This window comes from Miniopterus schreibersii (assembly GCF_964146895.1).
Source record: "Miniopterus schreibersii genome assembly, chromosome: 10".
In the NCBI taxonomy this organism is placed as follows: domain Eukaryota; kingdom Metazoa; phylum Chordata; class Mammalia; order Chiroptera; family Miniopteridae; genus Miniopterus; species Miniopterus schreibersii.
The window spans coordinates 29,468,811-29,492,990 of NC_138110.1; the positions used below are offsets into that span (position 1 = coordinate 29,468,811).

General features: G+C 53.5%; 1 protein-coding gene across 43 annotated transcripts in view; it reads left to right on the forward strand.

Moving 5' to 3' along the window:
- Window positions 1-24,180, forward strand: part of CELF4 (CUGBP Elav-like family member 4) — a 289,574-nt gene that overhangs the window by 202,554 nt on the left and 62,840 nt on the right. For 25 of the 43 annotated variants that reach the window (XR_013999652.1, XR_013999653.1, XR_013999654.1 and 22 more), the window contains exon 3: window positions 21,016-21,064. Coding sequence is in view for 33 of the 43 variants with exons in the window: in XM_081149106.1 (XP_081005232.1) it covers window positions 21,016-21,064 (49 nt within the window). In the remaining 10 variants the exon portion in view is untranslated. Of the gene's footprint in view, window positions 1-21,015; window positions 21,095-24,180 lie in introns of all 43 variants that reach the window. The other 18 variants (XR_013999656.1, XR_013999657.1, XR_013999660.1 and 15 more) reach the window with 1 other exon arrangement.

The following is a 24,180-nucleotide window of genomic DNA, read 5'->3' on the forward strand; positions in this document are numbered from 1 at the left end:
CATGCCTCTGAAAACCCTTTGTCAACGTGTGACACGGGGTTAGTGCGTGCAGAGCAGGCACAGTGGAAAAAACAGAAAGCCATGCAAAATGGGCCCAGCCATTGTGGCTCCTACTAACTCCCAAGGGAGAGAGCTCCCATGCCTCACACCACACCCTCTCCTTGTCTCAGAGAGGGCAAGTTCTTCCAGAGTCTAACTGTAGTTCGTCCTGCTGCAGCCAATGAATAGTGCCTCTTTTCCACACCTGCCTAGGAAGCAGATGGCCCACCTTTGGATCCTAAAAACAACCCCAGGAGCCACCTTGCTCCACATTACGTCTTTTTTCCTCTGTCCCTCAGCACCCCAGGACTCAGCCACCACCTGCCCGACCTCCAGGAAGTCCCTTGTTCTCTGTCCCAGGGCTGCTTGTGGGGTGTAGTCTAACAGCCTGTCCTTGGCTCCGGCCCCCTGGGATGTTGTGGAGGCCAGCACAGGGGGAAATGTGCCCCTCAATGACCTGGCTTTTACCTGGCACTTACTCTGAGCAGCTGCTCCTAGCTGGGCACCACCCTGCTCTTGCAGGACTCGGCCTCTCCGAGGAGATTCAGGAACGAACCATCTTGAGCAGGCAGTTGTTAAACACTGGGCCCGACAGACAGTCCTGGGAAGTGGGTGGTCAGAGAAGGAACAAAATGGGAAGGGGGACAAGGATTTGATTCTAGGGAGGTCTGATGGGCTTCCTAGAGAAGTGGGCTCTTAGAAGTCTTTGAAAAATGGGTAGGAATCCTCAGAGGGAGACCATTCTTGTCAGAGGAACAGCGTGGGTAAAGGAGGGAGGGAGGAAGGGAGAAGCCACCACAAGGGGCAGCCTTGCAGGAGTGAAAAGTGAGGGTTTGGGGAGTGGGGAGGTTGGATAGGGCCTGCTTGTCCGCACACATATTCCCAGAGAGCCAGGGTTTGCAGTTTGCAGGGCATGGAGTGTGGGCAGTGCCTAGGTGGTCACACACACACACACACACACACACACACACTCTCTCTCTCTCTCTCTCTCTCTCCCCAACCCCCATTGGCGGGGGGGTGCAGGTTTGGAAGCTGAACACAAAGCCTGTCTGGTGGGACAGCCCACAGCTCTGAACCCTTAGGCTGCACACGGGCGCCATCTGGTGGTTGTTTGGAGCACTGTGCCCTCTGAGGCTTCAGGCTTCTTGCAGCCTTTGAGATACCACACTGAGAAGTGACATCCTTGGTCCTCACACAAACACACAAAATCATGGCTAGATGACACGAACTCCCCTCAACCCAAATGCATACAGGGCCTCACAAGAAAACTCCAGCTGATACACATGGTCACAGCTACAGTCATTCTCATTCACACTTCTTTTTACCTCTCTCACCAAACATTTTTAGGAAGTAAGGATAAAAAACACTCCTTGTAGTGCAGCACAAACAGCCACAGCGAACATGTCCTGTGTGTTTCCACTCAGTCTTGATCTGTTTCCAGAATGCCTTTCATTCTCTCCGCGGTCATACTGCACATAGATTTATGCCCCTGCTGGCACTCACATGGTTGCAGGACTTACTCCTTCAATGTGAGAACTGGGATGGTTCTGCAGGCAGCCCCCACTGGTGTGCACACACAATACACACACACACACACACACACACGAGCACCCTGGGAATCACACAGGGGACAGGACACTGAGGGCCCATCATATAATCCATTCCATGTTACAACCCAAGGGGCTTCCTAACACTAATAGGAATGGTAAAATTAAACACACTCTCTTGCATTGGTTTTGTCCCGTGAGGCTCACAACACATCTTTACATACACCAGCTCAAACACTAGCTATTACTTCCCTCCATTATCTCCCAGATGAAGGCACTGAGATTCAGAGAGGTTAACTCACCCAGGGCCACAAGATCTGGAGCTAGCTGCAGGGACCCCAGCCTCCCTTCTCTAGGCTCTAGCCTATGCTCCCTGGGGAGGGCAGGGGCTGTCTGCAGAACAGAGGCCCACAGATGACATTTCCAGTCCTGGGGAGGGGGGAAAAGTATGGCTACAGAGCATGGAGCAGGATGGATGCCCACTCCTCACTCCTGTTTTTCACTGCCTCCCAGAGGCCTCCCCAACTCCATAAGGCAGGCCCTTCCCCACCAAGGCTGCCGCAACACAAAGCAGAACGTGGGGTCAGTTATTCTGTGAGAGGTGAAGGCTGACCCTGGAGCCAGCTAGGGGACTGGCCCTTGTGCTCTTCAAGCTGAAGCTGCTCAGAGAAGGCTGCTGTCTTTGAGGGGCGCCAGGGACTGCTGGCAGGAAGCAGGAGGATTTGGGAAAAAGTAGAGAAGCTGCCACATGTGTCTGTGTCTGTGTCTGTGTCTGTGTCTGTGTCTGTGTCTGTGTTTGTGTGTGCACACACTGTTATTTCCCCAAGCTAAATTCCTATATGGATGCAAAATGGCCACAGCCCTTCCAGAACAAAATAACCACAGATGGCTCTAGAAGGCCAGGTAGAGGGGGGCTGGAGAAGGAGGAAAGAGGCTGGAGGTAGCACCTAAGATGAGCTCCAACTATCCCTCCATCCTTTGATACTGGGGGACACACACACACACAGCCCCACAAACAATGGAGTCTGCAGACACCTAAACAAGGAGAGTGTGGGAATCCTAGTAGAGAGTCCCAGATCAGTCAGAGAGGGGTGAGATTAATCAAGGCTGACTTCCTAGAAGAGGAGGGTTTTGAGCCCAGTGTCTCAGAAATCCATTAGAGGGACAAGTGCCTGCTATGAGGCAAGCATGGTTAACAGCTCGGGATGAATATTTCATTTAATACTCATAGCAACCCTTACTTGTAAGAATTATCATTTTCCTTTTTAAGGTAAGGAAACTGAGACTCAGCCAAGTCAAGTAACCAATTTAAGGTCCTTAAATAGGTGGCAGGGCTGTGATGGAAAACTTAGCCTTCCTGGCTCCTAGGAGCACTTTCTTTCATCATCCTACAACCCTAGTGTCAGAAAGAACCTAAGTGGTCATTGGGCCCTACTGAGCATGCATGAAGATGGCAGCCCCAGGTTCTGCTGGTGTACCCTCCCAAGACAGGTGACTGCCCATGCTGCAAGGTGGCCTGGGCCCTTGCTAAAGCAGGAGATGCTCCTGCCACATCCTGACCCCAGGGCTGGGTGAAAACCCTTACACCTTCCAAGCATTGCTTTCCAGCCCTTTGGGGACAGTGTGATGCCCCCACCCCTGCTCCTACCCTCCTGTAAGGTGGCTTCCAGACACCCCCTAAAAGCTGGGTTCAAAAGATACTCTTATCCTATGTCTGATTACCTTGCATATTTCCACCAAAATATCAGCATCCCTGCGTGGGCTGTGGCCCAGACTTCCCCTCCTATCAGCAGCAGCTGGAATCCTGAGCTGGTTGAACAAGTGGATGCTCCCTCCTCCTTCCATCCTCTAGAATCTCCAGGGCCACTCATCTTCCAGAGAGAGGCCAGCCTGTACTCCCAGCTAGGACCCCCTGCAGGACACACAGCCACACCTCAGAGCTGATTATTTATACCCATGGATAAGTTTCTTGCAGGTTACAGTCAAATCTGCTGTAACCTAGCTTCCTGTTCTACCTCATCCCACTGAGAACCCATCCAGGGAGTCCCCACCCACCAGGGTGGATCTCACCACCATCCCAACTTTAACCAATTGTCCTAAAGAAGAGAAATTGGGCATTTCCTATGTGAATACAGGGTGCAGAGTGGCTCAGGCTGCAGTTTGGTGTCAGTGAGAGCATGTCTAATGGAGACATCTGACTCACGGGTGGAAGTGAGCGCCCCATCATGGGAGGTACTGAATCTGTGATTCACTATCACTGTCACCTCCATCAGCATGAGCACATCTTTTAAGAACAAGGCACGTTTGGCATGCCCATCTGAGGAAACTCGACAGACCTGCCCAGGGATCTCAGTCTGGTGGGCCCTGGTGTAGAAGACAGAGAGGACAATGACCCTTGGGGTCCACCCCTCCAGCCTGTGGAACTGGGGGACAGGACAGGGCACTCAGCTTGGGAATACTTGCTGAATGAATAAGTAAGAGAATGAATGGTCAGCCACAGACCTGCTAAATCGTCTGCCTGCATCAAAGCTAGCTCCCAATTCAGAGAACCTACAGACTCCTCCCCCCTCCCCAGGACTCCCCACCCTATGGGGCACAGCCCAAGGCCTCAGAGAAATGCTTCGATGTTGCACCTGGGACCCAGTATCTTTGCCACCAGCTAGCAGAGGCAAACACCCAAGAGCTCAAAGAGCCATAAACCAGCTTCACCCTCTAAATGAACGCAGCATTTCTGAGGTCAGAACGGATGCCCTAGCCTGGGAGTTGACTGCATTTCTTGAGTCTGGGATTTGTAAGAACATGTGTGCTGACAAACACCATGCAACCCCAGGCACCAGCATGAGGGTTAATGTAGGATGTGCTGAATGGAGGACACAGTGGGACACACAAGTCACTGGGAATTCCAAGACTGGGATGATGCACCCTGGGAAGCTCAATGCAGAACTTCTCCCCTCAGCCTTCCCTCCCTGCTCCCTTCTACCATGTGTTCATTTACTGGCAAGAGCATAACCATGTGTCCACACAAAATACATCTAGGAAGGAGGCTTCCAAGCCTTTGCACTCGCAGGACTCCGTGCCTGGGCACACATGCATCCACACGTTCAGTGCAGGGACCCACACAGCCAAGGTGAGCATCCTGCCCCAGGCCAAGCAGAAGTCCTCACTCTCCAGTAAAGGGAGCCATCTGGGGGACACACACTCCCCCTCCCCACGCTGAGGGAGTGGCTTGGCAGCAGGGTAAAATTTATCATCATTATCCTAATATCATCTCCAGGCTTGACAGTGGCAGCAGCTAAAGAAAATACCAAGGCTTAACTTGGGGCACGTGGGAGAATGAGGCAGAAGATAGGAAATATGATTTATGATGGAAATCAAAGCAATCATCATACTCTGTGCTTATAAAATTGGGCTGCGCCTTCAGCGCCCACAGGCCCACTTTAGCCTTGCCTGTCAGAGGATTTGGGGGACCCTGGGAGCTGGAGCCAGGATGGGTGGAGGGACCCAAAGGATTGGGGCACTGCCCATCTCCTTTTCTAGCCTTCTGTGGGGGAGACAGGGTGCAGGGCATTATCTAAAGAGGAAGATGAAAGGAAGCAAATTAACCCACATCAAGCCGGGTCTTGGGCACTTCTGCCTTCACGACTTGTTCTGCTCGCCACAGGACCCTGTGAAGGTAGAGAATTCTATCCTGCATTTTTAAGTGCATTAAACTGCAGCACAGAGAGGTTAAGTGACTAAGTTAAGGTCACACAGCTAGTCGTGGCAGAGCCAGCTGTGCTATTCCCACAATACCACATGGCTTGCTGCAGATGTAGAAAGGCTATTAGGGGCTGCCTCTGACATATGGGGTGAGAGGCCCAGAAAAGGACCCACTTCACCCAAAACATCCCCCTTGCCTATCCCAGCATCCAGAATTCTACCATTAGCAATATCCCTTTGAGTTCAGTCATGTCCTATTCAGTTAATACAATGTAGTGGTGGTGATGGTGACAATAATAATGGTGGTGGCAATGATGAAGGTAGCAGTAATAGTTTTTCAGACATGCTTGTCACTAACATAGGGCAGGGTGTCAAGGCAAAACACAGACAAGCATTGCCAGGAGTACTGGAGATAAACATTTCTCCTGCACAAATGTTTCTAGAAGAAAGAGCCAAGAATTCTGCCCCATGGCCTGAGAGACACAGACAAGGTACAGCAGTCTTTCTTCCTGGTAGATTTGGACATAAGAATTCTTTTTTCACTGGGTGGAAAATCCCTTCACTTCATGGCAAACCATTTGGGCTAAAGATTGGGGAATGGTGATGGAAAAGTGACTTCTAAGAACCCACTGCCTGAGCCAGTTTTGGGGTAAAGCCACAATCACTGAGGGAGCCTCCTCACAGGGGCGTTTTCTCCTTAACTTCTCTTAGAATACGGCAGGGCTTCAATCACACAGAGGTGTGAAGGAATGAGTGAAGGAACGAATGAGTGCCCTTGATGAAGGGAATGAAACTGGACAGACTCGCGGGAGAGCCGGGTCTCTGGGAAGCAGAGGCTGGTGGAGAGGGTGCAGGCAGAGGTCAGCCCAGGGAAGCTCTGAGGCCAGGACACCTCAGGACGGAGCCTAAAAAGGGCTCTGAAGATGGGGAGAATCCTGAGGAGGGAGTGTGGGGCTCCCCAGTCTCTTAACCACAGCCTCCCCTCTCCTGGCCTAGGGGGACACTGGGCCCAGGGGACAATGGGGCTGGGGCCCGCTCTGCGTCCTCAGTCAGCTTCCATCCACCAGCCCTGGGCCCTGCAGGTGCCTTTCTAACCAGCACCTCTGAGTCACTTAGCAGGACATGGGGACGGAGGCAACGGTGCCCAGGGGCGGGAAGGGATGCAGGGAGAAGGGGGACATGGGCACCGAGGCCAGAGCACCACCGAGCTGAAGAGCAGAGAGCAGTGGCGTGGCCAGGGCGAGGGAGAGACAGTGAGATGAAGAGAAATGCAGCGACTTCGTGGAAGCCTGGGGTCGTGGGGTGGTCTAGCCGGTCGGCTGGGGGTCAGGGGTGACAGCTCTGGCATTTCGAAGGGCACCTGGGGGCCAGCGCCTGCCCTGACGAGACGTCGAGGAGCTCAATAGACTTTCCAAACCTAATTAGTGTTTAATGGCCTGGAGAGACGCCACATCCGCCGTCACTGGCCAGACCACAACGTCCGCTTCAGATTCTTAATGAACGTTTAAGGAGATGATCTGCTGTGGCCGCCTCAGAGGCCCAGTCCATCCCCTTTGCACGCTGCTCCGGGAGAGTCTGGGGGTGACTCCAGCCACCCCCTTTAAAGCAAGCTTTCCCCAGTGCTCTGATGCACTGTTCCCACCGAGGTGTTACTCCAGGCCATTGCATGTAGGGGGTGGCTATGCTGCGAACCACACAGGGTAGAGGAAAGGAAGAGGGAGAAACCTAGCCATCTGCCGAGGAGGTTAGGGGGCGCAATCTGCAGGGAGGCCCCAGTGAGCAAGGCTCCGAGGGGTAGGAGGGGTGTTGTGGATGCAGCCAGAGGGCTGGGGCCATCACTAGACTGAGAGGCACCTCCTCTTTAGCAGGTGGACGGGAGTCCCTGAGGGTTACCAGCAGCCATGGTTCAGAAACCTCCTGCTTCCTACAAAGGATGTGGGACCAGTAAAGGTGAGGGGACAATCCAGGCAGAGGACAGTAGTGCCGGGAATAGTGTTAGATTCCAGTCTGTGGGCACAGAAGGTATTTGGCCACAGGGCCGTGGCAGCGACATTCCCAAAGCCACGCAGCCCACTCAGTCAGGCTTGGGAATGGAGTCATGCATACCTGTGGGACAGTCTAGGGACAATCACCAAGAGGATCCAGAATGCGACAGGGAAAGAGGGTAGAGGGGACAATCAATGGGGATTTGGGATTGCCTTCAGGGAGGGCAAATTGCAGAGAAGGAGCTGGGTGAGGTCCCTGAGGGGAGACGGTAAGAGGTCAGCAGCACCCGGGAGAGCCTGGTGTTCAGGGGACAGGGACAGATGAGCAGGGAAGGGCAGGTGATTTGGAAGAAAAGCAGAAGCGGGCACAGTGGAGGCAAGGAGGGGGCACCAGCACTGGGAGCCAACCCATGCACTCCAACACCCCAGCCGAAACACACCACACCCTGCACCCAACACCCACATCACGCACACGTGATCACACTCACACGGACACTGGACACCCTCGTGGGCAGTGCCTGTGACCCAGAGACCCTGGCATGTTCCAGGAGGAGGGCCATGATCGATGCTTATTAATGAAGCTGCCCCGGAGATGGCTAATTGATGGCGGTGTGCGGCTGTTGTCTGGAATTTAACCTGATTCATCATTTAGCCTGTTGGAGGCTGGAGGAGCTGTGTTAATTAATGCCAAGAAAACAGACTTGGACGAGCTCGCGTTGCAGCCTCATATTAGAAAACGGAGAGCAAGGGGCAGAGAGAGGGAGAGAGAGAGAGAAAGAGAGAGAGTGATTAAATCTAAAGCCCAGAGACAAAACAAATTCCAAAAAGCAAATGTCGGTGCCATTTCTAGGATGACTCAGATTTGCGCTTGGCCGGCATCATCAGGCTACGGTGTAGGGATTAAGAGCAATTTCCTCTAAATTTGTCATTTACTTGGTACAGGCTTTGTTTTTCCCTTTAATGTGCCTGGGGACTCTCTCTAAGCCCAGGACTGAGCCCCGGTGAGACAGGGAGGAGGGGTCTCAGGCCATGGGAGGGGAGCTGGGGGGGCAGACCCTTCCTGATCATGGCGACTGGGCCCACAGTCCCAGGGCAGCCTGGTGGGGTTCTGGAGGAGGACTTGGAGCATCTGACTCAGGGACAGGATAAAGGGAGATGGGCAGAAACAGAAGGGACAGTGGGCTGTGGGAAACACAGACCAGGGTCTCTGTCTGGCCTCAGGGCAAGGCTGCCCATCCCCTTTCTCAGTCCCACCCACTTGTTAAGAGGCTCTGAGTCGAAATCAGGAAGGCAGTCCCTCTGTGGGCTGAGAAGAGTCAGACCCAGCTGGAGAGAGCCCTCCTTCCCCGCTCCATGGTGCCCATAGTCAGGACCTAGGAAGGTGTGTGCTCTCAGGTGAAGGGCCAGAAACCTGTCATAAAGGGAGGGTGAAACTGATTCTCAAGTCTGCGTAGCTGACGGCAGCTTTGGACATTGGACTTGACTTGCCCTGTGGAGCTCTGGTACCCGGGCAGATGAGAGGAACTGCGGGGAGGTAGGTTTGGGCTGGAAACACATCATCACTCATCACTGGAGGTGACTAGAGGGAGCAGAACCGCCCCCACCCCCACCCCCACCCCACCCCCGCCTCTTCCCGTAGTGTGTAAGCAAATACTAAAGTGCTACCCACCAGAGCCAAGAAAGGGACTTCCACGGGAATGAGTGGCTGGTCTCCGACAAGTGCAGGGCTGTGTGGCTGGGTTTTGAGGAATCTGTTACTCCGCTGCACCCAGGGCAGAAGGCTCAGTGCACTGCTGGAGCCCAGGAAGGGTGGGCTTTAACACCACATCAGCAAGACTCTTCTGCAGACTAGGTGGGGAGCTCTTGGGGAGGAGGGCCAGTTGTTTAGGTTTGTTGTGCCATCCTTGTGCCAGAGAACAGGGCCTATCTCACCAAGGTGTTTAATAAGCACTGGATGGATAAATGGATGAATGGATGAATGAATGAACGAAAGAACGAATGAACAAACGAACTTTGTGCTCCATCAAAGCAATAGGCTCCTTCAATACTGAAAGAGAGGCTTTGAGGAGATGGGGGAGCCACAAGTCTCTGAGCTCAGGATGTGCTCGCCTCAGTAGAGCATGGCCTCCTCCAGCCCCCACCTCCAGGCCTCAGCTCTTCCTCAGAGGTTATCCAGTCTTTTCAGTTCAGTAGAGTCCAAAAGAGAGCCCAGGGGATATGGGGTGGGAAGGGGAAAAATCAGATGTTAGATATTTTCTCCAAAATGATGGAAATACTCATTAAGAGAGAAGAAGAGGAAGAGGAAGAGAGGAAGTGAGGGGAGAGGAGAGGAGGAGAGGATAGTTGTCGCTCATTTATTGAACCCTTACTTACCAGGTGCTGGGCATTGTGCTAAGGGTGTTACCTGAGCTCTCACATTCAATTCTCTCCACACCCCAAGGGGATGTGCCTCTAAGAGGTTAAGTAACTGCCCATCTCATATGAGCAAGTGTATGCAGAGTTAGGACTGAAATCCAAGTCTCCCAACTAAATCAGGGTTTGTTTCACCCAGACTGAGCTATCCACTGCTGCTTTAAAAAAATGCACACACCCCCCACCCTGAAGAGGGTTAGCAACCCAGACTGGCCATGCAGGCTAAAAAGCTTGGCTTCCACGGAAGTAGATCTTAATTAGGACCACAAGGGTCCTCCCATCCTGACCAGGGCAGCCCTGGCATGTTGATGGGAGAGGGTGAGATGGACATGGGCCTTGGAGACAAAAAGACAGGCTGCCCTTGGCCATGTGGACCCAAGGGAGCCCTGCCTGGGAGGCAGAGGTATGTGAACCTAACTGCACTGCTGTATTCCATCTCAGCGACTTCTGACTGTGTCGTCCCATCAACCTCACCTACCACAGCCCCCAAAGCATCTACCCACACAGATGGCCCCCAATCCCAACCCCATTGCAATGGGGTGAAAGGAGGAGAGGGTGAGAAGGGAAACGACAAAGCTGACCGGGGAGTCCCTCCCTCCTGCAACCAGCAGAAGAGACCTTTGACTGGCCCCCCTGGGGTAGGAGGGCACCTCCTTTGTTTGTGCCAACCCATCCTCCATCCTGTGGGTGGAGGGGGATGTGTTCTGTAAACTTAGATTGCAGAGAGCAAGTACAGGGTGGAGGCTGGAGAGGGATGAGAGAGAAAAGCAGAGAGAAGGGAAGGGACAGCCCCACCAATAGGCACTGTCAGTGCTTTCACTGTTGCTGGACACCACAGAGCAGAGCAGCCTGTTGCATAGCAACTGCCAGGGCCCTGTTTGTGGGGGCCTAGACCAAGGAGGCCGACGGGCTGCGAAGACGGCAGCGAGGATGAGGCTCTGTGACCCACCTGCGCCCTCGCCACATAGACAGAGCTCCCCACCACTGTGCCTGGAGGGACAGTCAGCTCAGCTGCATGCACCTCGAGAGGGTGTCCTCTCAGCCTCTGCCATTTAGTATGCTAGGATTCGACCACCTTCTCCGGAACCCCTTCCAAGTGGGAGGCACACAGGCCAGGCTTGGACTGGGACCAGAGGTCAGTCTAGAATCAAGAATTAAAACCATGCCCTGGTCAGTTTTGCTCAGTGGTTAGAGCATCGGCCAGCAGACAGAAGGGTCACAGGTTCGATTCCTGATCAAGGGCATGTACCTTGACTGCAGGTTTGATCCCTGGCCCCAGTTGGGCACATGTGGGAGGCAACGAATCAATGTTTCTCTCTCTCTCTCTCTCCCTCCTCCCTCCCCTCCAATCCCTGTTTAAAAAAAAAAAAAAAAAAATCAATGGAAAAAATATCCTCAGGTTAGGATTAACAAACAAAACAAAGAAAAAAAGAATTAAAGCCAAACTGAGGAAATTTTACTTCAATCTGTTGAGTACGTCCTGTGCACAAGCCTTGGACTCTGTCTTCCCACACATGGGAGAGGACCAGAAACCAAGATAACACTGGCCGTTCCTTATTCAATCGTTCACCTAGCGTTTCTCAGGCACCTCTGACCCAGCTTCGTTGTGCATGTCGCTGACCCCTTGTTCTTTCCGAACCTGGCCCCAGTGGAATGTCATCCCTGCCAAAAAGAGACAGGGGAGGCCAGTGTCCACAGTACAAGCTCAGACCCTCCAGGGGTCATGCCAGCTGCCCCTGCCCCCACCTGACCTGGCTATGCACTCGCACGCCGAGACTTTCCTCACATTCTTTGGCACCAGGGTCTCCTATGGCTATTCTGCCACTGACTGTTCCTCCCCCGTCACATCCTACCACCCATGAGTTTGCTCACCTGGCTAATTTTTTTCAAAGAGGACCAAAGGGACATATAAAGCCACAGCATGTGGTCAGTGCAAAGTCTGGAGCTTGGGAAGGGCTTGATAACTGTCGCTTGCCATGTCACCCATACTTCCTAACCCTCCATCCAGGCATATGTCCTGACTCAAAGCCAGCAGGCCCAGGCCTGGGTCATAGCCATGTCATTAAGATAGGTGCCTGTGCTGCTTCTCAGCCCTCTTCCCTTTAACCCCGAGGGCCACTTTTTTTTTTCTTTTTTTTTAATATATCTTTATTGATTTCAGAGAGAGAAAAGGAGAGGGAGAGAGAGAGATAGAAACATCAATGATGAGAGAGTCATTGATTGAGCCCGCAACCCGGGCATGTGCCCTGACCGGGAATCGAACCCCGATCGCCTGGATCCTAGGTCGACGCTCAACTGCTGAGCCACGCCCAGCCGAGCAAGGCCACTTTTGACAGCAGTAGACCAAAGTGAGTCCAGAAGCCATGCCTCACAGAGTGACTTGTGTGACTGGGAAGTCGCAGTCACAGAAGGCTTCCTGGAGGAGGACACGAAGGCTTAGCATTCTGCTCTCTAGGCAGATGTGAGATGAGGTGAAGATGAAGATAAGAACAGGAAGGGAGGGAGCCTAGCAACTAGCCCTGGGAGAGGATGAGATGGTCCTGTGGGTGACTCAGAGGCGATCCCAAGTACTTTGCCAAGGGACCAAGCCAGTGCCTTAGCTGGCCGCCAGCCCCAACAAGGGGCAGCTCCAAGCTGACAGTCTGAATGAGGACAGGGGTAAAGAGCTGATGGGGCCTACGTGTTGGCATGTGTTCAACCCAGCAAGCATCAGATGGCGTCTTCCGAGATGGGAGCTGTAGCAGAACAGATTTATTAAAAAATCTTATCTGGAGGGTTTGCATTTCAGTGGTCTGTGGACTTGCATATTTTAGCAAGAACCTTGGGTTCTTCTGTGTGGTCTGTGCTCATGGCTGTCTCTAAACGATGATCACTACTTCAGTAAACCCTTTCTAATCCAAAGGTACAACACATCACTTTGCTGGAGGAGCTGAATTAAAGGACCTTTCTGTTTAGGCCAGGAACCAAGGCTGTCTAGTGGGTGACAATCACTTCTGGCCTCTGGGCACTTCAGCTATAGGTGCATGGCTGAGGCAGGAGGGAACAATGCCCGTGATAGGACACAATAGAGTGCTCAGTCATCCATTTGGTCAGTGAGCGTTTATTGACCACCTAATGTGTGTCAGGTGTCAAGAGGGGTCTGACTGTGCTGCAGGAACATGATGGTTGTGTGGGCCTCTCCTCATATAGAGGAGTTGAGCACTGAACAGATAAATGCAGAAACTTGGGACCATAATGGTTCTGTGGCCCCAGGTTGTGGCAAGGTAGTGAAGGAAAGAACGGGGAACTGGATGGGATTGAAGCCGAGAGCTGAGGAGGCTCGAGGGGTAGCCGGGCAGAAAAGGGAGGCAAAGCCGCTGCACCCACAGGCAGCCTTGGGATCTGCCCCTCTCACCCTGGGATGGGTGCTACCAACTGGCCTGGCCAGGTTGGACCTTGGAGTCTGGACAGTGGTCAGGGTGCTCCAGCGAAGGCAGGTGTCACTCTGTGATTACCGCTGGATGTGTCCTTGAGTCAGAACTACATGATGACAACAGGCGGGCTTCCTTGAATTTCTAATCCTTTTCTATGGAATGAACCATATGCTATTTAAGGAGATAATTTAAACATTAATATATTTACAATAATGTGCACTGCTCTGCCATTCCCCTGCGATCCCATCTCACTAGGGGGCTGGGGCAGGGGTTCATTCCTTCCTTCCAAGGTTACTGAGACCCTACTGTGCACAGCGCTGGGACTCCAACAGGGCACGTGATCCAAAACCTGCTCTCCTGGGGCTTTGAACAAATACTTTCTCTATTAATTAATCTGTTAATTACAATTTGCTAAGTGCAGAGTCCTGGCGGAGGGCAGAGTCGCTGGAGAGCTGCCCCTCCTGGGGTCTCATGAGTTCTCGTGTCAGACCAGATTGGATGGTTGCTCCCTCGCCACCAGCCTTTTATACCGCAGGCTGGAAACTCTCAGTCTATCCTCCCCAAATTGTCCGAAGTTCATCTTTAAAAGATAAACCTTGAGTAACAATCTTGCTGCACCAGGAGTGTGTACTCAGACCTGATGTTTTCAGGAAATGCCTCATATCAGGAGTTGGTGGGTGAAGAGAAACTGCCGGGGTGCTGGGGACCCAGGAAGGCATCGTCCGCAGGACAGCCTCCTGGACACGCCACCTGTGCAGTCACACAGGGCCCCAGGCTCAGAAACATCTCATGCTTGGGATTTAGTGCTCTGCAGTTGCCACTGTGAAATTCTTAGAATTTTATCTTTGAACTTGTGTTTTGTCAGTGAAGTTGTAGGGCAAAGGAGCATGTGTAGGGGTCCTGGGGCCTCTGTTCATGCACAGTTCCACCTCCTACCACTTTCCCGATCCATGCATATCCCAGGTCCCACTTGCAATCACTGTGCCCTCAGACCAGCCAGCAGTGGCCTGAGTGCAGGGCTGGGTCCACTCCCTTAACAAGTTGGCAGCACTGTAGCATGTCTGGCTGACTAACAAAGGCCATGTCTTAGTGAGGTGATCCTCTTGCCCAGGTACGTAGAGTGTCCCTGGCACAGCATTTTCAATATCTTTGAAAGTTTCCTGCTCACTGTGGGGCTGCCAATGGCAGAGCTGAAGTCTGCCTTGGCTTCCCAGGGCCCACCCTCAGCTGAGCAGCAACATGTCAGTCTGTGGTCAGTGGAAGAGGGAACCCAGCAGTCCTCAGGCCCGACCAGCCCTCAAGTGGCAGGGTGGGGCTCTGGGCACTTACGCCTGAAGGGACCCTCTCTTAGACCTTCACCTTTCTGAGTCTGGCTGCCTTTGTCTCCTCTGTCCAGCTGGAGGCACCCCCCAAGCACATGCCATGAAAAACAAATTGTGTAATTTTGATGATTCTGCATAGGACTTACATGTTCTGATATTTGCATTTAAAACTGGCATCACACAAAATAAAGATGAATGGTAGACTCCATGCTAATAATTTGAAATTTATATTTTTCTTTACTTTAAACGACATCAAATAGCAAATAAAAATACCATGACAAGTCAAGAGAGAGACCGTGGAAGAAAGGAAATGCTTTATGTCTTAGTGATTTAATGATGCTTTTTTCCTTGCTCTTTCAACAAAGAGCCTTGCAAATTATGTCTCTCATCCCAGAGCAGTGATGTTGCCGGGATTGGGGCACAGATGTCCCAGCGGGCCCCTCACGTGGGGCCTGCTGCTTCACGTTTCCACAACCATCATATGTGCTGGGGTGGGAAGCAGACAACATAAAACTGGAGTTCTCTGGAGCTGGGGGATGAAAACCAACAGCAGGGATGGGTGAGGACTGGGAGCCAGGCTCCTCACAAGCACATCACGCGTGGGTGGGCAGGCGCCGAGATGAGAGCTGCCTCCAATGAATGCTACAGGTTTGGACTAGAGAAGAGTCGGCATTGCCACACAACTTCGTGACTTGGGAACGTGCAGCCCTTCTGGTAGGGAGGGAGCTAGGTATTACCAGGCGCTCACACACCCCAAAAAGAGTCAGAAAGGACCCTTGGCTTTGAGGTGTAGACACCCACCCTGGAATTACATCTGGGAGCTCAGCTGCTGGCTGGAGAGCACTCTAGTTGTCTCCCCTAGCCCCCACCCCCCCACCCCCCAAGCACCACACAGAGCTTTGGTCCAGACCTCCCTGAGGCATTTCTGGGACACAGATTGGAAAACAATGTGGAGGCTGACAGTCTGTTGAGAGCCTACTATGCAGCAGGCGGTGCACGACTTTCCTCCCTTATCTCCTTTAATCCCCAACCTACATGAATTCTTTTAAGATGTCTGTGATGTCACACAAGTACTATTTAAGCATACACACACACACACACACACACACGTACACACACACACATACACGTACACACACAGGAGAGAGAGACAGAGAGACAGAGACAGAAACAGAGAGAGAGAAAGTACTGCAGGGCCCAATGTGACCAGGGGCTGAGAGATAACTAGGAAGCTGTGTTGAGGAAGAGCAGGGTTTGGATGGCCAGTGAGGAATGGCGGGGAATTTTCCAGGTCCCTTTATTTCTGAAACAGTTGTGTTGGCCATCCTGGGGCCGGTGTGAAACAGAGGGCTCAGGTGCCTGAGAAGACAGGTGGAGGAGGCCCTCAAGTGATCCTGTGGGCAGAGAAGGCTGTCCCAAGTGAAGCAGAGGCGAGTTCATGAGTGGACATCCCCAGAGCTCTCCCCAGCCCTGGTTTAGGCAGGTGTCATCAGAGGGACAGAGCAGGAAGGTGGTAGCAGCAGGAGATGAGCCAGGTGATGACATTCCCTTCCTGATCTGGTGACAGAACACATCTGGACTCTCGGGGACCAGTGTCCTCCCTCTGCAGGCTAGCCCTGGTGGGGTACTCATTCCAGCCTCGGGGAGCCGCACAGACAGAACGCAAGAGAGAAGAGACACAGACAGGGAAACGGTTCTCCCAGAGAAACAATAGCTCTGTAACCGAAGGACAAAGGAAAGGGGCGACTGGAACTACAGGCTAACCAGGGCCATCTTCCCAGATGGGGGAGGGGCTCTCCTGCACCCTGGCTCACAGGGAGCAGCAGACAGCTGTGGGAGGTAGATTCAGCTGGCTGGACACAGACAGGAGGGAGGGGATATGGGAGAGAGAGAGGGAATCAAATCTAAGAGCCAGGCTGGCCTGTCTGTCAGTCTGTCTAACCACTGGCCACAGGCCTCTCGTTCCGTGGGGAGCCATGCTGCACGGACAGGTGAAGCCACTGGACCAGCTCAATCATCGTATTTATTCTAACTGTATCGTAATCGTCCCCAAGGAGCCTGGTTCAAATGAGCTTGACATTATTAAAATTTTAATGCCCAGTTTTCATAGCTGAATGAATATTTAAAGGGTATGTCCCAGCTTAAGTTATGATGATGAAGAAATTAATGGAATGTCTTGTTTAATGCATGGATATGTGTTGATGCAAAAAGTGGCAGAGATGGGGAGGGGGAGGGGGAGGGGGAGGGGAGACAGAGAAGGGGCCTGGGAGGGAAGGAGCTACCTGCCCAGCCAGCCCTCTGTTGTGGTTAGGAGCAGGGAGGTTTCAAAATCCTGGGCCAGGACCACTTGCTCCCCCTGAGGGGGCCTCAGGCTGGAAGCAGAAACACAGTGGACAAGAGTTAGTGATGTGTCCCCAAAGGCCTGACCCCAGAAGCCTGCAGGGCAGCTTCAGGGAGCTGTTTCTGACCCAGGGAAGGTCACTCGGTACCTGCAGGCATGACCCTGGCTGAAAGCTGCTGGGGAACATAAGAATGCTGATGACACCTCAGAAAAGGGATCAGCAAGGATGGCACCTGCACGGCAGTCCATGTCCCCACCAGGCCCCAGCCCCAGGCCCTCCTAGAGGGATAATACACGTGCTGAGGGGGACACAGAACAGAGCAAGAGATGGGGGAATGGAAAGGCACCATGGAGTGGGCTCTGGTGTCCTCAAAGTGGGGCGTTTACCTGAAAGGGACGCCCTGGGGCCTGTGTGGCCTGGAGGTCCTGAGGCCAAGGCCATGGTCCTAGGATGCAAAGTTAGAATAAGGACAAGGACATGGCAGGTACCCCTCCCACCTTTCTCCCCATTAGCCTCTCTCCTCTTTGTTGATGTCCCCTTCCTCACCAGCCCCCTCTGCGGCCAGGCTTGGTCTCCTCTCCCAGGACAGGCTCCCTCTACGCACACCTCCCTCCTCTAGGTGAAACCAGGCCTTGGCGAGGCTGGATGAGGCCAGAGTTTGGAACAGGGAAGGGAGCCACTGACTGAGGGAGGAAGATCTCCTTTCAAGCCCAAAGCATCTGTACAGAGCCTGCTCCGGCTGAGAAATCTTCCCAACCAAGCCTGACACTTTATTTCTGCTGAGAATTAAGAAAGTGCGAGGCCGTATTTTATCTCTCCATCTACCTGGCACCTCTCTGACAGCCCCGAAAAGACTGTCTGGACGCTGACCATCTCTAGACCATAATGGGACATGAAAAATGATGCAGGAGTCACAGGTCCATGGGAAACAATTCAATTCTGTCCAGCAGTCTGTTTGGATCACCCCATGGGTGCCCAGCCCATGGCTGAGGGCAGGTGGGAGGCTGGATGAGACCCAGGGAGCCAATGGGAGAGAAGCAGCAGGGCTTGTGTGTGAGTCCCAAGTCGTGGAGGAGGTCTGGGAGCACTGTCCTAGGCCGTCCGGGTCAAGCACTCCCAGGCATGGGAGGCTGGAAACACATCAGGCCTAAGGTGGGAACCTGGTGCAGAGCATTCATGAATGCCCTGGTCCCAAGGACAGTGGGACAGTGGCTGGCTTCCTCCCGGGGTGAAAGGTCTCATGCACAGGCAGATTCTACGTGCCTTGTTTAATGTACCATGGAAAATGGGTCCTATCATATCAGAAACAGCCCTTCCCTGGCCCTTGCTGATCCACAGGACTCACCCCAACTGCTCTCGGACTCACATAGAGAAGACTGGCCGTGGGACACAGAAACAAGACACCAGGGAAAGAGTTCTCCCAGCAGCCCCTGCCCTTCCTCCTGGCATCACCTCTAAACACAGGCGTCAGCCTCAGTGCCCTCAGGCCCTGGGAATGTAATCTTCACAACCTCCTTCATTCCCTCATCTGTACAGTGGCAGAGCCCAGCTGGGTCTGGTTCATACATCTCTACCTGCCTCTCCTCAGCTATACTTCCCTTTCCCTTCCTGCTAGGGAAGCCTGAATCCCCCATCTGGCCCCTGCTCTCCCCTCTTTTGCTTTCACCTTTCCTGGACCATCCCCAAGCCCATCACAGCTGCTTTCCAACACCTCCTGAAAATGTAGTCATGTTTCAACAAGAGTCCTAGTTCTTCTTGATATCACCGTTTACCTCCTGTGTGACCTCGGGCTAGTTTCTTAACCTCTCTGAAACTCCTTTTCCTTGCTTCAAGTTAAGGACAATCTAGTTGCATGCATCAGAGGGGAAGTTATGATAATCCAACAATATAATCAATGTAGCAGCTCTTTGTGCTCCTGTAGGTGTAGCAGCGTCGTGTACCCTACACAGGATCTGAGTCCCTCCCCTTGCAACTCAATTCCCAGCCTTGACTGTACCCTCTATATGGAAAAGGTTGAATTTTTGCAGGAACCTTGACTCTGGGGTATCAGGAAGGCTGCATGGTCAAGAGGAGGAGGCTGGTGGGAGTGTGGGAGAGGAGTTTGCAAGTTGAGGGAATGGACTTGGGGCAGGAAGGTGCCTGGGGTGTAGGGAATGGAGTGATACAAGTGGTGATAGGGGTCAGATGTGAGGGGCCTGGCTGAAGAGGTTGTATTCAATTTGATGGCCCAAGAAATTTGGCCCCAACTCCCCTTGACAGATGGACATTGTCCTCATGGACTTCCTCCCAGAGTCACTGGGGTCAAAGGAAATAAAATATAGGCAGGCCGGCCCACCACCAAGTTGTTAGCACTGTTCCTACCCATCCCAGCCGAATCCCCGATCTGACACTTCTCGGAGCTCTGACTTGTCATTGGCAGGAGAGAGATAACACTCCCCACCTCAGGAAAGTATAATAATTATATAAGCGAGAGAGATGTAGAAATATGCCCAAGAGAAGACAATGGCCAGAACCGGGCCCAGGTCAGTCGTGGGGCTTTTCTGTAGGAATACTACAAGCCTGGGGGAAACCAGGAGACAGGGTGATCTAGGAGGGAGGGAGAGTCCAGGAAAGCCCTGGGTTCTGAGTCCCAAAAAGTACTGGATGGGAGACCAGGAGTGCCCCGGCTCCCTCCTGGAACCCTTCTCCCAAGCCAGATGCCTGCTCAGCCTTCTGGACCCTTCACTAAAAACTGGAATGGAGGTGCTTTACGGGGGAGCCAGGGGACCCTAGTGAAGCCGAGCACTTAATTGTGTCCCTCTTTCTTCTCTCTGTGATGGAAGCTCTCATAGCACGGCAGTTTCCTCTGCTGGGAGAGCTTCCACACAGAGCACCTTTCTTCCCCTCAACTCCACACATCGTGCCAAGTGGAGACCACGGGCAAACAGTGGCACCCTGACCCCTCTCAGTGGATTGGCCCCCAGTGTCCTGTCTTGTTCCTCTGGCCACCTGGCCTCTTATTCTCTGTTCCCTGCCCTACCTCTGCCTCTGTCCTTCCCGGCGGTGAGTCTGCCCTTCCTTGTTGTCACCTTGCTGACTCACCAGCACCCGCACTCCCCCACCCAGTGGCCTTGACGTAGCCAAAACTCACTTCGAATCAGAGACCAGAAGGCCTGAGGAAGCTTGTGACTGGCTAGCCCAGCCTCCGGACACGAGGGGAGTTGGCAGCAAAAAGTCACCCGGTACAGGACAGAAGCCCCAAAATAGCCCTGGCAACCCAGGTTCCCAGGATCCTCCTACCACTGGTGGCCCTGCCTCGGCTTCCCCATCTATAAAATGGGGGTGTTAGCACCTGCCTTGCCTGCCTTTCAGGGTTTTGTTGAGACAGATGTGCAAATGTGATGAGGGGTAAGGGAGTGAGTGCATGGCAGGCAGAAGCACTGGCAAAGACATAAGGTCAATCCATTTGCATGATTCCTACTGCTTTTATTGCTTGAAACACCTTGGGACTTCAGGGCTGGAGAGCCCACCCTGGTGCCTCTTGCATCAGGGAGGATTAAAGACAGGCTACTAAGTGGGGATGCTTGGAGTTCAGAGACCCCTAGTGGCCTGGACGAGGCATGGAGACAGATCCTTAAGAGAGGCAGGTGGCCTGGAGCCTTGGGGAGTCAAGCGGTGCCCTGCTGTCCTCAGGGGCACCCAGACACCACGTGAATCAAGTAACTATGCCAGCTCCACACGCACTTCCAAGGGGGCATTCCTGGCCACAGTCAGGAGCCCCAGCCCTGAGCTCTGCACCAACCAGGAGCCGGTGACCCAGAAGCTCAGGCACCCCGAAGCTCACATGTTTGAGATGGCATGGGGTGAGGTGAAGCTCGCTGCCATGCCCCGGCCTAGGGGCAGTCTTGGGCCAGAGACCAGCTGGTTTGGGCAAAGCCAGCAGTGAACCAGGGCCAGCCAGAGGTGATCTGTGAGGTCACCTCAGATTCTGATAACACAGGCCAGCAAGAGCTGCTCAAAATTGGGAGAGGGATACCACCCGGTCTCCAATCCAGAGAAACCTTCCTGCAAAAATAGGGCCCTGGGGACTGCATAGGGAAGGGAAATGGGCGGGGCCCTAGAGAAGACACGCAGGTTTGCAGCTACATGAGTGTCTGCTTGTATATATCAGCCGGTGTGGTCTGTGTGCCTAGGTGCCTGTGCACCTCTGGGTGTGGGTGCGTCTGCCTCCCACTGCCGCACCTGCTCTAACACTGGCCCCCTGTGCTCTGTTGCAGATGAACCGGCCGATCCAGGTGAAGCCTGCGGACAGCGAGAGCCGAGGAGGTAGTAGCTGCCTGCGCCAGCCCCCTTCACGTGAGGGCCCACTTGTCTCTGCCCCCTCCTCCCCCTCCCTGCCTCCCTCTTCCCAATGCAGCAATGCAGCGACTCCTGTCACCTCCTCCTGTCTACCCCTCAGAACTGGGACAGGCTTTGGAGCGCTGGGTGACTGGTTGAGGGAGACAATAAAAGGAAGAGGGGGATGACTGGGGTCTTTCTGTGAGTGAGTAAACAACTACCATGTCCTGGGACACTCTTCTGCTGCCTTTAGGACACGTAAAAGGTGCTCCTCCCACATCTGTGTCACTAAGGAAAACCCCACTGTGATGGGACTTGACCAGTTGAAAGGGTGCTGGGTCAGGAGGTGGGCAATGAAGGTAGGAAATAGGAGGGTTCAGGCCAGAGAAGGCGCATCTGAGAAAGGCTTCCCGTGGGGGTGTTGGACTGCTGAGGTCAAGGTCCTGGAGCTGGATTTAAGGAGATGTCTGAAAGGAGACAGAGCAGGAGGACACAGCCTCACACTAAATACCGGGGTCATTCTCAGAGAGGAGACTGCCCTTCCACCCGTGAGGACACACAGAGGCTCAACCAGGCCAGGCTCTTGACCTCCTCTGCCAAACGCCCACCATTGGGTTCTGGCCCAGTGTCCATGTCCACACCATGCCCAAGTTAGGCCCCTCTGCCCTTGGGCTGTCCCGACCTGGGTGTGGACAGGTCACTCCCCTCTTAGCTTAGAGAGGTATTCAGGAATTGCTCTCTCCCTCCCCTTCTCTACCCACCCCCAAAATTTTCTAGGAAATTAAGAGCCAAAAGTAAAATAGGCAAAAGCTACTTGTAAATTCAGAGTCAAGGTCCTTATCCTGAGAGATCTACAGTGTGGCCACAAAAGAGCGCCCACTCCTGGCACCGGTGGTCCCTCCAGCTCAGGCCACTTTCCTCTGGACCCCAGCAGGGCCTGGCAGGAGACCGGGGCAGGGATGGGTAGAGACACACGACATGGACGACGACACGGCCTCTATGGCTCTGGTGGCCTCCTGACCTGATCCTCGAATTCCACCCACCAGGGCCCAGCTGGTGTATTGTTGCTGTCCCCCAAAGATGCCCTACATCCTAGGGCACAGACACACCAGACACACCTCCCTATGGCCCACTGAGAGCTCCCCGTCCTGAGGACCCTGAGAGTGGAGGTAGGTCAGTTTAGGGATAGAGATGGTTCAGGCATGAAGGGCCTGAGCCAGCAGAGCCCGCTTGGTTCTGCTGCTGCTCCTGTCCCTTTCCAGGCAGTCGAATTATTACAGTTTTCTTCAGGCACAGACACTCAGTGCCAGGCGCCCTTACACTGTTGGTGAGAGGAGGGCTGTCCTGCCAGGGCCTCACGCAGAGCTTCTCCTTGGTGGTAGCACGTGGCAGAGCTGGGGGCTTCTCCTGGAGACGGTCTCTGGGGGGTCAGCCCATGTCAGCACGTCATGCAATGACTCACCTGCCACACCCTGCTCCTGTAGTGGGACCAGAACACAGCCAAGAGCCTCCATTCTTGGCAGGTAGAATAAGTGTCACCTGCCATCCCAGAGAGGGGCTCCCCAGGCAGGGGCAGCCAGAGGCCTTGGAAGAAGTGACCTGAAGGAGAGGAGACTCCATACCTAGAGAAGTCAGCCCCAGGAGGGAGGCCCCTAAGGGGGAGCAGGGGCTCCCGAGTGCAGAGCAGACAGCTCAGAGTCCAGCCAGTTTTCTCCAGAACCAGGGCGGGGTGGCGGGAACCCCTCTGCCCAGCGAGGCCACACTGAGCTCTAACTCAAGCCCAGTCTCCCTTCCCTTGCCTCAGAGGCAATAGCTCTCTGACTCCAAGTTGCTAACCTCATCTGCTTTCTCCCATATATCTCCTGCCACTGACACTTGCCCCAAACCAGATTAATCAGCTCTTTTATTCTTCCTGCGGTAGAAAGGGGGAAAGCAGAGCCAAACCTAAACATCTATCTATTAATTGCATATTCAATATTAAACAGCAAGATGATCCTGAGTCAGCACTATCACCAAGCTAGTTTTTAAAAAACGAAAGTCAGTTTAAAATAATTTAATATCCATTAAATACTTCTTCTGGGTGGAGGAGATGGGGGAGAGGTGAGCATTAAAAAAGATGAAAGAAATGGGAACAGGAGAAGGGTAGGAAGGCAGGGATGGGGTGGGAGGAGTAAGAGGGATGCTACGGGAAAGGTGATGGGAAAAAGGGCAAAAGGATCCCCAGGAGGAGAGAGGCCTGGGAGAAAGTGGGTTGAGAGGACGATGGAAGGGAGCTGGGAAGACTTGGGGGCGCAGCTGGGAGGAGAAAGTAGGAGGTAGGAAAGGGAAGTGACCCAGAGGAAGAGGGGGGTCTGCCCCACCCAGACCTTCCTCACCCCAGCTCCAGAAACTGGTGCAGACCTCACAGAGTGTCCCAAGGGCCCTGAGGACATGAGATCCCCAGCTGCACTCCAGGTGCACCTGAATGCTCTTGAGTAGCATGAAGAAATGTTTTCTGCTTAGGATTGGGGAGACAAGTTGGGACCTTGGACCAGGGGCAGGAGGAAGGTGACTCTCCGCCTCGCCCACCACAGAGGGAGGCCACAGCCCACTGCTACCACATCAGGATCCCAGCTTCTTGCTGAAAGGCCACCATCCTATCAGAAATTGTCAGGGGGTGCTCAGTTCTTTTTTCTCTGGGGTGGGTTTGGCTCCAACCTTACCTCCAGAGAGGTTGGAGTGGAGATACAGGAATCCACGAGACGCTGAATGTCAGGGAGAGGGGCTGGCTGGGTGCTCGGCTGGTGCTCCCCAGAAAGAGTACAGGACAGCAGTTTTTGTTCTGGTCCAGGGTTCTAGTCCTGTCTTTGCCTGGCACTCTTTCTGAGGCTCCACCCTTCACTCAATGAGAGGAGGATTCACTATCTAAAATGGCTGTTTAGAGAGCACCCACTGAGGGCTGGGTTGGGAAGTGGAAGTTATTGGCCCTACTTAAAGGTGCAAGCCAAGATACAGAGAGGTTATGTGACTTGTCCTAAGTTACACAGCTAGAAGATGGCAGAGCCAGAATCCAAACCCATGCCTGTCAGTCACCAGCACCCAGGTATTCTGCATTCTTCTGACCC